Below are 16,111 nucleotides of genomic sequence, written 5' to 3'. Positions count from 1 at the left end.
GGGCCTTTAGTCATCCGTCTTCACTTTTGAAGCACTGCACTTATGCTTGTGGCGGCATCCACCTTGCGGGGGCGAGATACTTCAGTTGTATGTTTTCTGGATTATATATAAAGTAACAAATGGTTAAAACACTTTTTAAAAAAAATGAACATATCTTTTAAACATGCTGCACAACATTAACAATGTTCTACAACGCAAAGAAAGTCAATAGATATCTCTAAGCACTTATAGGGCCCCAAAGGGGAGTCCTATTGGCTATCCCAATGCTTGTTTAGTTAGGAGACTACCAGAGTCGTTTAAAGAACCTGTTCAGGTAGACTTATTTGTCATATCTTGGCTCAGTCTTCTGATATGTTGGAATCAAGTAGGTCAGAAGTGAACTGCACTTCTTTTTAAGCTGCTGTGCCTTAATATACTTAATCTCCTTTGTGTATTAGTGTGTTCCAGATGTCTGAGGGAGTAGTCTCTCATATGAAGTCATTTTGTAAAATAACAAACCTGTTATTCCTGTAAATGGCTTTGTTGGTTGAGCGGCTTACTGACATGTTCACTCAGTCAACTTGCAGATCACTGCTCATCACCCGTGAGAGTATCCAGGCGCTGGGTCACTGGTCTTGGTCGAAGAGCTTTGTCTGGAGTCTCTTCCTGAAGTTTGTAAGAGAAGGTGAGGTACGGAGAGCATGCCATGACTTGGCAGTGAGGTGAGAGGCGTGGCCTCCATTGTAGCTGCAGCGGATGGGCGAGGGAGGTGGAGCAAAGGTTTCCGGATGGTTGTAAGATCAGGCGGTGGTTCACGTATGCTGGTCCTTGGTTGTGGAGTGCTTTGTAGGCATGCAGCAGTAGTTTGGACTGGCTTCTCTTTTAGATGGGGGGGGGGGGGGTGCAGTGGAGGTTCCTCTGGTGTGGGTCAGTTTGGGCAGGTTGAGGATCAAGCTGGCCACTGAATTCTGTATAGTCTAGAGCCTTATGAGTTCAGTGGTGGTTCAAGTGTACAGTGTTTTGCCCTAGTCCAGATGGCTGGTGATTGGGGCTTGCGTGACTGGTTTTCTTGTTTGAGGAGCCATTCGAACATTCTTCAGAGCATGCACAGATTAATCAGACAGAGGAGACTGTTGGTCTGTCATTTCATGGCGAGTTTGCTGTCCAGGATGATGCAGAGGTTTGAGTTTTTTTTTTTTTTGTGTGTGAAAATGGGTTAGAGTTCCGTGGGCTGCCAGAAGTGGTTCCAGAGGAAGGCGTGGTTGCCGAAGATCAGCACTTCGGTCTGATCTGTGTTGAGCTTTATGCAGTTGTCCTTCATCCAGACTGCGACTTTATTCATGCTGTTGTTGAAGTTGGTCTTAGTGGTGGAGGGGTCTGCTGAGAGTGAGAGGATTAGCCAGGCGTAGGATATGTGGGTTTTGACTGTCTGCTAGCGTTGCCATGTAAGTGTTGCAGAGGATGGGGTTTAGGGATGAACCTTGAGACCCCGTAGATGGTGCTGGTGGTGTTTCCAAAGTGAAGGGGAGTAGGCGGACTCTGCATGCGTCCCGTGAGGAATGATGTGTTTGAGTAAGTCTCCCTTGATTCCAATCTGGTGCGCTCTCTTGATAAGTGTGTGGTGGGATACGGTGTGACATCTTGATGATCCTAGTACAAAATTAGGATAGTAGTTGCGCCCTTCGGTAAGCGTGTCCCTGGTAAGTTAATGCATGCACCTTGAAGTAGATGTACTTAGAACTTTCACATACTAAATCCCCCACCACAGTAATCTCCTACCTATACCGTTTCTGATAAAAATGGTAACTCACGGATGGCAGCTGTTTCAGATGTTCACATATCCTCTCAAGGCCATTGAAAATGGGTTTTACTCAAATAAGGGTAGCAATGGAATTATTAAAAATGTAGGCTTCATCTAGTGTCTCAGGCTTTATAAGCTACACTTTTATGTGGTTTGGAACCGTAGTCTTTGAAAAGTGTACCTGAGACCATGTCTTGCCTTAGCCATCCTATTTGTGACTGGGGCATTCTGCTGTTATATTGAAGAGATGTGCGATTAGCATGCTAGCTAAGGGATCTGTTGTAGGGCTTAAGCATTGTATGTACTGTTCTCGTATCCACCAGTATCCCATTGTTTTTTTTTTTTTTAGCAGGATAACCTGTCATTATGGCCTGGCTTGACAATGCAGCTGTCTACAACTATGAATACCACTAAAAACGGACTTTGGCACCGCTCACACGTTGTGAGCAGGAGTGCATGTTTTGATTCAGCAGAAGTTGAGTAAAAAATTAGCTAGCATTCGCGCCAAGAATTTTCAATTCTATTAAGGACACGGAGGCGAGGATTATGCTTCTCTTTCTATTTATTGCTACTCACAACAGCCAATGAACTTTTCTTTATGCAAAACAAACTACATTTCCCATGATGCATACACCACATCACTTCCTGCAGGGCCCCATAAGAGCCAGTAACACCGGAACCAGTCCTCTTTCTTTGCTCCGAACAATGAGTCCAATAAGTATAATAAAGTTCAACAGCTTCCAACGTGTAAGAACCAGACCAGCTGGGAAGAACGTCAATCTGCCAATAGGATTAGTCCATCTTTTCGGAAATCTGAAAAAACAGAGATAACAACCCGTAACTTCTGTATAATCAGAGTATGTATACAACGGGTGGGCAAAAATTACAATATTGTCATTTAACCGGGTGGGATAATCCTCGCCTCCGTGTCCTTAATAGAATTGAAAATTCTTGGCGCGAATGCTAGCTAATTTTTTATTCTATTACAGGACCGGAGGCTTCGTATTATGCTAGTTTAACGCTGATCCAAAAACAACAGAGGATATATCACCCACTGGTTTATAATAAAACTGTTTAAACGTTGATTCAGACGACCAGTCTGCAGAATGCATAATATCTTGCACGGTGGAACCCAACATGAAAGTCTTAGAGGCCATAGCGCCTCGGACAGAATGTGCACCAAAGACCTGAGTATCAACACCTGCTTCTTACATGACATCTTTGAGCCATCTGGCGATGGTAGCCACTGTCACAGGTTTGTACAATTTCTGCAGAGCAATTAATATTTGTGCCACCCCCTCCGGCCTGGTAGACCTGGTACATTCTTCATAATGCCTTGAGGCATTGAACCACACAAAGTTTAGCATTATCGGGAAAAGCATGATCATCCACACTGCGTGACATTGTCTTAGTTCTAGAAGTAATAGAAAACGAAACTCCCGGAGTAAATACTCTACCTGCAATATCAAGAGCTTTAACATCCGAAGAATGTCTACAAGCTGCTAGGCAAAGCAACATGGCCAGCTTGGCCGACAATTGTTTCCTGGACAACCTGTTGTCGGGCCAGCTATTAAAGAGTGACAGAACCAGTGAGACATCCCACAAAGAAGAGTACCTTGGTTTGGGCGGATTAGCTACTCTGATACCCTTCAGGAGCTTGCATATTAAAGGATGCATTCTGACAGGCTTGCCCTCGGTCTGAGAGTGGCCTGCCGAGATGGCGGAACGGAAGTTATTAACAGAGCGGTACGCTAAACCTTCCGACGCCTTCTCCGGTAGTAAATTTACAATATAGGGTAATCCTGCCCCCACGGGATCCACATGTTGTCCCATGCACCAACGAACCCAGTATCCCAAGGCTGAAGAATATCGGTTCCTGGTAGAGGGGGCCCACGCTTGATTGAAAAAGCTCGAAGCTTGGTCCGAAAATCCTGGCATTTGCCAACGCTGCCTAAAAGTCTCCAGGCCATCAGGGACAGGTGCCCCGATAGAACCATCGGGTGTTTCTCCCCCTGAGGGCCCTGGAGCATCGTCGAGGACCATGGAATCCTCCTGGGGAAGTCTCAACTCTCCTCCAGCAACAACGGTAACCAGGGCTGCGACTTCCACAAGGGAGTCACTAATATCACTTCTGCTCTCTGGCGCATCACCTGAGTGAACACGCGGGGAATGAGGATGAATGGTGGAAACGCGTAATTCAATTCCTGAGTCCACTCCTGCGCAAAGGCATCTGTCGCCAGCGCCAGAGGATCCGGCCTCCAGCTGAAAAATCTCGTCATTTGACGGTTCAGCTTGGAGGCAAACAGGTCAATCTGGCAAAGTCCCCAAATCTCCTGTAACCACCGAACCACGCGTGGGAGAAGTTGCCAGTCTCTGTAGTCCCTGAGGTGGCGAGAGTTCCAATCCGCCACCACATTGGACTGACCCGTAATGTATTCTGCTATCACGGAAATCTGATGGTTCAGGCAATAGTGCCAAAATGCCTTCGCTATCCCCACCAACATTGAGTACCTCGTGCCCCCCAATTTGTTGATGTACCGGACCGCCGATATGTTGTCCATCCGAAGAAGGATGCAACATGAGATCTGCCTGGGAATTAACGTCCGGATCACAAACGAGCCTGCGAGGAGGTCTAGACAATTTATGTGAAGATCTAACTCCTCTAGGGACCATCGTCCCCCTGTGGAAATAGTTCCGCAGCGCGCTCCCTAACGCCTGGCGTCGGATTTTATGACCACCTCTGGAAGAGAACCAAAGATTGCTCTGCCGTTCCACGCCTCGACGTGGGCCAACCACCATTGCATCTCCTCCCTCACTTCCTGGGAAAGAGGGACTACGTCCGTGTAAGAAAGGCCCTTCTGCAAGTGTTGAATTTTGAGTCGCTGCAGGGGCCTGTAGTGTAGGGGACCCGGAAATATTGCCTGAATAGACGACGCGAGAAGTCCCGCTATCCAGGCAATCCCCCTGTGCGAGACCATCTGTTTGTTCAGGAACGAGCGAAGTTCCTTCTTGATATCCCGAAGTTTGGAATTTGGAAGGCTGACTTGGGCCATCTGAGAGTTGATGACGAACCCCAGAAAATCTATAGTCTGTGTGGGAGAAGACCGATTTTTGGTTCGTTGATCACGAACCCCAGATTCTGCAAAATATGAATGGTCATGCGCAAGTGTTGAGCTACCAACGCCGGCGATTGCGCCATAATGAGCATGTCGTCCAGATAGACAAATCATGTGAACCCCTTGTTCTCTGAGGTAGGCAACTACCGGTTTCAGAACCTTGGTGAAGCACCACGGTGCTGAGTAGTCCGAAAGGAAGGACCAAATATTCGTACCACCGGTTGCGCCATTGAAATTGAAGGAATCTGCGATGGGAACGGACAGATAAGCGTCCTTCAGGTCCAGGCGGACAAACCAGTCCCCTTGCTTCAGCAGATGGATGCCCTCCATCTTGAAATGCTTGTAAGTCAAAGTGATTGAAATCCTTCAAATTGAGTACCAACCTGTAACCACCTCCTTTCTTCTGCACCAGAAAAATATTGCTGCAGAAACCGCGAGGGCCCTCTTCGCAAGGAGCTATCGCGCGTTTCTGCAGCAATCCGTCTATTTCTGAATCTATGAAATCGCACTCTAGTTGGGAAAAAGAAAGCTGTCCGGGACGATGTACCTGACGGGGCGCCTGAAAAAACTCTAGGTGGAACCCCTGAACTGTCTGCAAAACCCATGCGTCTTGTGATATTTGCACCCAGTTGTGATAAAACTGCCGAATACGCCCCCCCCCCACGGAAGAAGAAATAAATCTGGAGCGCTCGCTTGAAGACTCTGTGGCGTAGAACCCTCCACGATAGGAACCTTTGTTAAAGCGCCGCTTGTTGAAGCGCTGTCTGGTGGGATAGAAGGTGCCACCGCGGGTGCAGTTCCACTCTCCTCTGCCCCGTCTGAAGTCTCCACGTGGAGGACCTTGGGAATATTGACGGACAAACGAGCGTCCCCTGCCGGCCCGGTTGAAAACCCCAGCTTGGAAAACACGTTTGATCCCAGCCTGGGCCTTGTCCAGGGTAGTGAAGGTACCCACATATTTCGCCACATCTTTGACGAAACGATCGCCGAAGAGGTTTCCGTCCGCCAACGGACCCGGCTCCACCGCAGCCAACTCTGTAAGGTTAGGGTCCATGCGCATCAGAATAGATTTCCTGCTCTCCGTGGAGATAGCGCAGTTGGCATTCCCCAATAGACGGATAGCCCGCTGGGTCCAGCCTGCCAAAACAGGAGTCCATTTCGGTGCCCGATTCCTGCGCCTCTAGTGCCATCTCCAAAATTTTTGCTAGGGGTCCAACCACGTCCAAAAGCTTATCCTGGCACCCTCGCCATGCGCAGTCTAAACCCTTCTTGGGGTCTTTGGCAAACTTTTTCAGAAAGGTAAGCAAACTCTGGTCAATCTCCGGCGTTTCCGCCACCTTATCGAGAGATCCGGTCTGGGACATTCAGACCGCAGCCTGTTGCGCACCTCCTTATCGAAGCTCTTGCGCAAATTCTCGTGCAATTATGCAGCCACCTCCAGGGCAGGCAACCAATCGGAAGATCTGGGGTGTACGATATCCGAGGGGTTGAATGTAAAATGCGTGGGAGCCGGTGGAGAAGGCCCTGCATGTTTAACCTTCCGAGACTTCTTTCGGGGAGGAGAGTCCTCTGGGGTGTCCGAGGAGGAAGACTCCGTGTCAGTGTCCTGCACCCTCTCTCTCTCCCTTGCCGGGCGCGGCAGCGACTTGTAGGAATCAGAATGCGGCCAAGACTTGGGCTGCGGCTCCCCCGCCGGAAATTCATCTGGGGTAGTGAAGCCATGCTGCTTCGCGAACCTCTCCCGTTGCCTGGTAATAGGCTTCAATGCAGTCGCCAAGGCCTGCTGCACCATTCCCGGGACCGCCTTCTCCAGGGCCTTGTTGACAGACTCCTGCACGGAAGCGTCCAGGGCCTCAACAATGTTATCCTCAATGGCAGGTGTCTCCACCTCATACAAGGCGTCTTCCTCCTCATAATGCACCCAATTCTCCATGGTGGAACCAAACTTATAAACGTATTTGCTCATAAGGCAACAGCAAGGAGGTATAATCAAAGGGGAGCCAACCCAAGCACAACAGCACCGGTACCTAGCTCCTCAGCAACAGCTGTGATTCTATTACAGCACTGCAGGGCGTCGTGGAGCCAGAGAGCAAGAATAAAGATTCAAGGAGGTGTGCTCCCTCCAGGCCCAGGTCGTTTTTTCAGCCAGCCAGGCGTCAGCAGTGCTCTCAGATGAAAAACGCAGCCTCTAATACCCCAAACGAAAGCAAAACACCTAAAAACGGGCCGTTTCGACGTGCGTAGCCCAAATCCTACCAAAATAGCCCAATTGGGCTACGTACGTGGAAACTCGATCTAAACCGAAAGTAAATGGCTCCTGGCGTCTTTGGCATACTAGGGAAGCCGTAGCGCCAATATTGCCCTCCAGGACACCCGCCGAGGGCGGGGCGGTACCGGTGCCACAAGGATGCAAAACTAAGCGCTCGCGCACTGTCCCGTCTCCCAACGAGTCGGCTGATCGCTGCGTCTAAGGGGAGGAAGAGCCGCGCATATGCGCCTCGGATCGCTCGCTGCCACAAGTGCCCCCAACACCTCCCCGCTCTCAGCGGTAGTCACGGAGCACCAAGCGCCGAGCTATGTCCGCCCAACCCTGAAGGGTAAATACAATCGAGGCGCCTCAGCAACCGTTGCCACGACAACCACTGTAACCATAAACAGTACTCATAAATCGCCAATACCATCAATACAATCAATCAATGTCAATAACGGAGCTCTCAACTTAACTGTCTGCGTGAGCAGCAAAGTAAGAGGACTGGTTCCGGTGTTACTGGCTCTTATGGGGCCCTGCAGGAAGTGATGTGGTGTATGCATCATGGGAAATGTAGTTTGTTTTGCATAAAGAAAAGTTTCCATTGGCTGCTGTGAGTAGCAATAAATAGAAAGAGAAGCATAATACGAAGCCTCCGGTCCTGTAATAGAATTCTTCCACAAAATAGCGCTTGCCCTCAATGCAGCTGCTCAGGTTTATTTATCGAGCTGTAACTTTCGTGGGCGCACACGTGACCTTGCAATCCTATTAGTGTCAAACGAACTAGATAATTTGTAGTTTTTCTGTGGCTGTGGCAGCAGCACAGATGGGAGGAGGGCAACCACTAACCTACATTGATGTGTATTCCTGGCTTGATAGTGGAACTGTCACCTGACCGTTTAACCTACACCAATATTATTCACGTTTTTTTTTTTTTTTGCTTCCTCGAAATACATATCCATTCCCATGCAGTTTGCATGTAATGCTTCTCGTTACTGTACACCGTTCCTTTAAAGCCAGACCTATTGGCATTGCCAAAGCTTATTCATGAAGGTGGAGGGCTTGAGATGGCTTAGATTGGTTTTCAAAGTATTTGGAAGAGGCACGAATTAAGAACATTGCCCTTGGTTATTGTTACTCCTATTGTCCTTCAGAATCTGTGATTAGAGTCAAAGTTCTGATTTGCAATTTCCTAATTATCATTTTATTTGCAAATCATAATTAGGAAATTAGAATGTATACAATATACGGCCATAATTTGCAACTTGCAAAGTAGCCGCTTTATTTTCGTAATTTTATTTTGCGATTGTCCATATTGTGATCCTGGCCGCAAATACAGAAAAGAACTTCAAACCAGGGGTGCTTCTCATTTCAAGCTGGAAAGCAGCCAGGGGAGGTATTGTAAAGCTTCCAGTGCAAACTGAATTGTAGCATCAAGTCGCAGCTTTCCACTGCAGCAATGGCCAGCCAAGTAGGAGTCTGGTGGGTGGGGCCAGGCAGAAGAACATTTGAGTTCTCAGAAAAAGAACTTGAGATTTTAACAGGAGTGCTGCAACAACCATGACCTCCTGTTTGGAAAATCGTCCATGACTGTCCCTGCGGCTCAGAAAAAGAATTTGGCTGGAGATGCAGCAGAAATTCAGTGCTGTAGGAGTAACTCATAGCTCTCCAAGAAATCAGGATGAAGTGGTACAACCTCAGGTTGCGCAGACAGGTGAAAGTTGCAATGTGGGTGAGGCAGTCCCAGGCAACAGAAAGGGGCCTCTCCTGAAGTTGATGGTGGAGACTACCTTGGAGCCAGAGGCAGTTGCGGGTTTTGCAACTATTTATATCTGCACCTGCAACATCTCAAAATGAATTTTGTACTTCAACATCTTTTGCTCCAAAACTGCCTTCTACTTGTATTTATCAGGTAACATTATACATAGCTTTTCGTAAGGATATGTAAAATGATAATCATAGTGCATTACGGGACGTAGTAAATTCACTCACTAGTCCATGTTAGAAATGTTGTTAAACAAATGAAAGCAAAGTATAAACAGTACATTTCCCTCATATCAAAATTAATTGCAAGTCCATTGTTTATAAACAGATCAACCTAAGGAAGACAATGATGGCACATGTGGATGGAGAGGATGAATCAAACATGATGGTGGAAGATCCTATTGAAATTAAGTGACTTCACCCCATAACACTAGCAGTGCTTCATACATCCCACAGCCACCATCATTGGATGAGGACGGTGAACAACGGCCTCGTAGTCCAACCCTGCAGCTAGTTGTGAGGCCGCAACAGTAGTGTGTTCCAAATGCATGCGGCACTCTGCCTTGGGTCATCTCGGGGCATTCAAGCATCGTTATCGGAAGGTACAGATGCAAATACCCAGCTGTTTGGTCGCCTTGAGGGTGCCATGGTGTAAGTTCAGCGTCTGCAGCATAAGCAGATAAATAGTGAACAAAAAAAAACTGCAGTATGTGCAGCAATATTTCCTTTCAATAATGTGGCCCAATAATTAGCTGGAAACCAAGCATAGATGGACACTAACATGGACAGCCTAATAATGCCCTTGAAAAATTATGCCTACAAATTGCAGAGGATAACACCAATCAAAGGCGTAAAGTAGCACTGGAGCACGAATGGATCGGTTAACCCATTTGAGTGGTAGATTGGCACATGCCACTTCAACCTTTTTGAGACCGCAAATCTGCAACTGGGCCACTTTAGTGGGGGCGTCTCAAGGGGCTTGGGGCAAATTACCTCTGCATTCGAGGCACTACAGAAGGTTATGACCTCTCCAGTGTGAACAGCATCTCTGCAACAGATGCATGGCACTGTGATGCAGCAGCTGTACTACTGCTGCTCAATACCAAGAAGCAGTGAAGGGCACTCAACTGGAAGGAACAATGGTGCTAGGTAATCCTTTTCGGTGATGTAACCGACATTGGATTTGGACGTTACGTACAATTTGCATGAAAGTTAAAAATGTGTTTTTAAACATATGAATAAAATAAATGTGGTCCCATCTCAGTCACTCCCCCCCCCCCCACCCCCCGCACTGCTCTACTGTCCTCTGTTGGCTGCTGAACAAGTGGCTCAGGATCTTTAATGTCCGAGTCGGTCTCAATGATATATAGGCCTCTCCTGGTTGCCTCTATTTGGTATAGGTTGTCTGGAGCAATTCTGTTATGCAAGACCACTTTTTATGTAGGCACCGGAAAACGAGGTTTCAACAAGTCAGATGTTCTCTCAATTACACCCCTTGTTCGAGTATGTGCTGTGGATCTCGTTTCATTTGGGGTTGTGGGAGATGGGTAGGATGTCAAAATACATGGATGTAGGGCATACGCACTATCGTCTAAAACTGCTTTCTTTCATTTTGCATTTGATTAGCACAAACATGTCATTATATTTAATATCCTTACCTAACCAATAGCCATCATCAAACTCCCCTTCTTTCCACCCATCTGTGTGTTCTGGTCCTAAACATGGAGTCATGAGCGTTTCCTGGGTTTTATGACCCGATCAGTCATTTAATAGTTTACATCACACACCACTTGAGTATTGAGGATATGTGTTTTCAGTTTCTAAACAAATATTCGAGATGAGATGGTGTATCAGTATGAACATGTGTTCCATCTGTACACCCTGTGATGTGGAAATTTAGCAACCCTGTAACCTTCATTTTAGTGCATTGAATTTCTTGTGCATTTCTGGTTAAGAATATATAGCAGCTGATGTGAAGCTTAGCATATAGAAATATGCGGAAAAAACAGTGCACTTTCAGAAATCCCACCAGCAACCTCAATCACACCCTGGTAACTGCCAGAGACTAAAAGGTATAAGGAGCACAACACCTGAACATGGGTATTGCTGCACAGAGTACTGCTTTCTAGGTGTGACTTAAAATTGCAATCTTGAATATTACAGCACTGCTTAGCTTGTATTTATCAATCGCATCCTCGGTTTGATAGAAAATGGCCATTCTGACTCCAAAAATCCTCTCTGCCTCCTTGCAATCCCATATAATGCAGCCATTGCGGACACCCCGATACCTTCTGGGCCAGCTTTATAGTTTGCACACAGTTACAGCCTGAAAGCATTGGTAGTAAATGATTGTGGAAACGGGCATTTTTTGCAACTAGTTGCGAGTTGCAAAAACCCTGAATTGCAGATTTAGGTCGCAAAAAATAGCGATTTGCAGAAGGGTCCTATTGCAAATGGCTTTCATAGATCACAAATTACAACTTTTAAGTTGCAACGCCATTTGTGACCAATTTGTGAATCGCGAAAGCGCCATACATCTAGCCCCTGGCTCTCTTTCTGAGTGTACCATAGCTTCCTGCAGTAAGCCAACTGTTTTTCAACAAGAATTTTACCAAATTAATAATGGAAATGGATGTCCACACTTGTTGAGCTGAAGCTGGTCTCTTCAGGTATGGTTACAAAAATTCCAAGCTTCCCTTTCAGTGCTCAAAATTGTGACACCATGTCATTGAACCCTTGGTAATCTATTTTAGGTTCAAAGAGTGATACATTTCATGTTGTGCAATTGTGTTTGAACTCCAAAGGAGGGCTGCAGGGTTTGAGTTAAAACGTTAATATCTGACATTGACTTTTGCAGAAACTCAGCAACGATTACCCGGATGTAGTCTTCCTAAAAGTGGATGTGGATGATGCCCAGGTAAGGCACTCAATATTTCTTCCTTTAATCCTGCCCAGTTTATACATTGATGCTTTTGAGTGGTCTGCAGCAGGCCTAATTAGATACAAGTGGTACTCCCTTTCCAAATAAATATACTGTTACACTTCAAGAGGTTGTAGATCATAACCAACTATCATTTGCCTTCCACTTCATTGTGCCCAGACTGGTTTTGCTTCATAACTCTATATTGATAGCGTGAGTCTATGGGTTCAGAGCATAGACGAATGCTGTCAACTGTGTCCCAAAACAAGCTTTTGTACCCAGAAAAATGCGTGGGTCACCTCCTATATGGGAAGGTATTTATTGTATATTACAGTTGATGTTGTGTGAGGTATGGGACCAGCAGCTCCCGAAGAGGATTTTGAGGCCCCATCTTGGTGCTTAGTGGCCCTTTATAGGGACGAGTCCTCAATTGAGTGCACAGCCTGAAATGGACCACCTGAACATGTGCATACAGTCCAGCATTGTGATACACCTATTCTGATGGGCGGCACAGTCTTTCAAAATATACTTCATAGTTTAAAAAAAAAAATGTTTTATAAGGATTTGGACCCTGTGACACGAATTGGCCTCCAACTGTTATTTTATGTCTGTTACAATAGTTAAGGTAGTTAGCCGATTTTCTCCATTATGCGTCTCCTAGTAATCCTTTCACGTTCATGGTGTTTTATTTTTGGTCTATTACTCTTGTGTTTTCTTGACCTCAAAGGAATTAAGGTCAACACTGGTGGATGAATGTTTGTTTCAAAACATTGCAACTCTTACGTTAAATCTAGGAATGTCATTGTGGCTGGAGTTTTAACTAAGGGTGTGCAAATATGCAACATTTTGACGACCTTACTCTAAAGGCAAAACCATCATATAGAAGTATATTTTAGCACTAATGCGTTCGCATGTCACTTTTTGATGCGAGGCGGCTGCATTTCATGCTAAATCATGGCCAATAACAAAAGGACCACGAACAGTAGCCGTGGCCTACCTGTGGCTCGCATGCATTCGTAGTAAATTTGTACATCAAATGGCGCATCCGCTGTTTAATTTTTACAGGTTTTTTTGTGTAAATCTATGGCATAATTTCAGGGATTACCATAAAGCGAGACTCCTAAAATTACACCAGCATAATGAAAATTTGGCCCAGGCCTAGTTGGAACTTGTCAGCTGCTTATTTCTTATACCATTTACCTTGCAGGACGTTGCACAACACTGCGATATTAAGTGCATGCCGACATTCCATTTCTACAAGAACGGCCAGAAGGTATGCATGACTGTAAATAAGTGTTAGCCATGTATTGTATTAATATATCTGCTTTGTGAGAAAATATAATTCAGTAGAAGGACAATTGTTTTTTAGTAAACCATAGAAACAGCAGTTAAACGCCTGAATTAGCTTTAAAAAAAAAAAGTAAATTTGCCTCAAATGACCACTGTACTGCCTTACACAGATTGTCCCATCAACTGGATTTTTGCTGTTTACATTATAAGTGGTTACGGATTTCTTTACCGTAGCAGTTTTGGCTTGAGGGGTAAAGGCTGCAGAGGAGAGTTACTGGAAAGCTCTTGCAAAGTAAAATCAAATGTTGCCAATGGGTAACAGAACCCCGCTTTGAATTAGGTTGCAAGTATTGACATTCAGACCCAAACCGCCTCTATTCCCACCCATTACTGCACCTGGAAAATCTACTTTTCATATTTTTAATGACTGTCCAAAATCTCACTGAAGTTTGCGACTTGTGTTCATTTAAAGACCCATTTACACCATTTAATTTCACAATCTTTTAATTGCAGTCAAGCAGTGTCACCAACTAAAAGGTTTCACATACTGAACATTCCACTGATCTTAATTCCTAAATGGATACAACCTCGTAATAATTACTGCTGTACTGCCCTGCTTAGAAGTTTTTTGTTTGCTTTTGCGAGGGTTGGCCTATTGACGTTTTGCAGCTTGTCTGAACTTTATTCTTGACTACAGCTGATTAGGTTGCTCTGTCACATGTTGGCCCTCCCCGAAAGTCCAGCATCCATTCTCTTATTTGACACCTGATTTAGGAAAATGCGTTGGAATCTTGCCTGCTTCCGTGTGTGTGTGTGTGTGTGTGTGTGTGTGTGTGTATATATATATATTTTATTGGCAATTGAGCGTATAGTTACCCGTAGGCATCCCAGCGCTAGTGACAACAAGCAGACAGAGTTGGGGGTTCTAAGATGTATTCTGGAATAGCCAGGTCTTCAATTGCTTTCGAAAGGTGATGGGCCATAGATCGGTAGGCAGGGTGTTCCATTATCTAGAGGCCGTATACGAAAGGGAACGGTCCCCAGAGCGAGCTCTCTTAATTTTGGGTACAGATGCCAGAAGCAAGTTGGTTGAACATGGACATCTTAAGGGGCGATAGACTGTGATGAGGGAATGATTAATTTTGGGACCATTTCCCCCAAAGGGTCTTGTGAGCTGTACATAATAATTTAAATATTATGCGTTCGTTTATTGGCAGCCAGTGCAGTGATTTGAGAGCGGGCATGGCAGAATGTATTTTGGGAGTATTGTGTAGCAGCCTGACTGCACAGTGCTGCACGATTTGCAGTTTCCTTATAGTAGCTTTCGGGGTGCCCAGGTAGAGTTAATACCCATAGTCCAGGCAGGAAAGAACCAGCGCCTGAACCATGGCTCTCCTAGCAGGTAACGGAAGAAGTGGTAGAATTTTCTGAGTCAGTCTGATCATACCAAAGCAGGTGGCTGCTAGCTTCACTGCTTGGTGGTCGAATTTAAGAGATCTATCCAACCAGACTCCCAAGCTTTTGATCTTGGGTTTAAGGGCTGGTGGAGGGCCTAGACAATCGGGGCAGCCAAGTCCAGATGTGGAGATGGAGTGATTGCCCAAGATCATTAGCTCTGTTTTGTCTCCATTAAGCGTGACCATTAAAGATAATGGGGTAACCCAGTAACCCTCAGAACCTGGGTGTTATAACAAAGACAATGGTTCTGTTGGGGAATCACGTAAGCTTAGTTAAATATGTAATTCATATAAATAATCAATGTGTCAATCATTCAGTAGACAACAAAGATGCACACACATGAACCAAGAAATTCAGAAATTGAATTCGTTTTTACTCTGATATGTATCAAAATGTTCAGCATTGATAGTACATACTAAGCTTGCGTGATTCCCCAACCGAACCATTGTCGTTTTTTTTCCATTAAGCGTGAGGGCTGATTGGTCCATACATTTTGCCACAGTTTCCAGGCAGCTTTCTAAGTTGGCTGGCAGGTTATTCAGGTGTTTTAATGCTACCACTATCTGTGTATTGTCTGCATATGTGACGATGTGGATTCCATATGGCAGGACTAACTCAGCAAGAGGTTTTTAGATGAACATTAAACCGAGTAGGGCTCGGTGAAGAGCCCTGGGGAATTCCTCATGTGAGTGGCACACGTTTAGAAGTATTGTTGCTTTCAAAAACCTGAAATGATCTGTCAAGTAAAAAAGGACTTGATCCAGGCCATGACGTCACCTGAGACTCCAACCATTCTATGTCTGTCAAAATGAATTTTATAGTTGACTGTCAAAGGCGGAGCTCAGGTCAAGTAGGACAATGGCCACTGCTCTGCCCTGGTCGGATTTTCCTCGATTCTTCCACTACTGCTAGAACGGTTTCTGTTCCATGTTGTGGTCGGAATCCTGTCCGAGATATGCAGTAGGGAACTCTGAGAATTCTATTGACCTATTTCTCTAGTATTTTGCTTGTCCTGGGTAGAAGTGAAACCGGGCGATAGTTGATCCAAACCTCCGGGTTGTTCCTCAGTTTTAGACCGGGGAGACTTCCTGAAGTTTGTCCATAAACTGTGGGAGGGGTGGGCATGGTAGGTGAGATGCAAAGCCTAGATTGCTGCACAACTGATACCCACACAACAGCAGTTAACACTCAGAGTTGATTGCATGGTTGCTTGGAGGCAGGGTAGAGGTTTGAAGATGGAAAGGTTGTTCATACTTTGAAATGCGTTCACTTTGTCTTCGACAAACAAGCCTGTATCATTGGGGTCCTGTCCTCGGAGGCCCAGCCCCCTATGCATGTGCCGCCAACTATAGAAAAGGACTATTTTTATATGTGGAACTGGTGTAGTATAGATGCCGGCTTTACTAGAGTAGGAAAGGTACAATATTACATGCACAGAAATGCAGTTGTTCAAGACCAGATACATCACATTGGTTTTGCAGGGACGTCATCTAAATCGCCACAATCTCCAGGCTAATTGCGGGTTCAGGAAGACT

The 16,111-nt window shown here is 45.6% G+C and overlaps 1 protein-coding gene across 1 annotated transcript in view; it reads left to right on the top strand.

The window, feature by feature from the left end:
* LOC146862124 (thioredoxin-like) overlaps nucleotides 1–16,111 on the top strand; it is a 38,445-nt gene that overhangs the window by 15,754 nt on the left and 6,580 nt on the right. The window contains exons 3-4 of the mRNA XM_085641314.1: nucleotides 11,766–11,825; nucleotides 13,036–13,101. Of these exons, the coding sequence (XP_085497440.1) occupies nucleotides 11,766–11,825; nucleotides 13,036–13,101 (126 nt within the window). The remainder of the gene's footprint in view (nucleotides 1–11,765; nucleotides 11,826–13,035; nucleotides 13,102–16,111) is intronic.

Source organism: Triturus cristatus, chromosome 2_2 (genome assembly GCF_964204655.1).
Source record: "Triturus cristatus chromosome 2_2, aTriCri1.1, whole genome shotgun sequence".
NCBI lineage: Eukaryota > Metazoa > Chordata > Amphibia > Caudata > Salamandridae > Triturus > Triturus cristatus.
The sequence above is the reverse complement of the archived record's forward strand: the minus strand, read 5'-3'. Positions and strand labels throughout refer to the sequence as shown.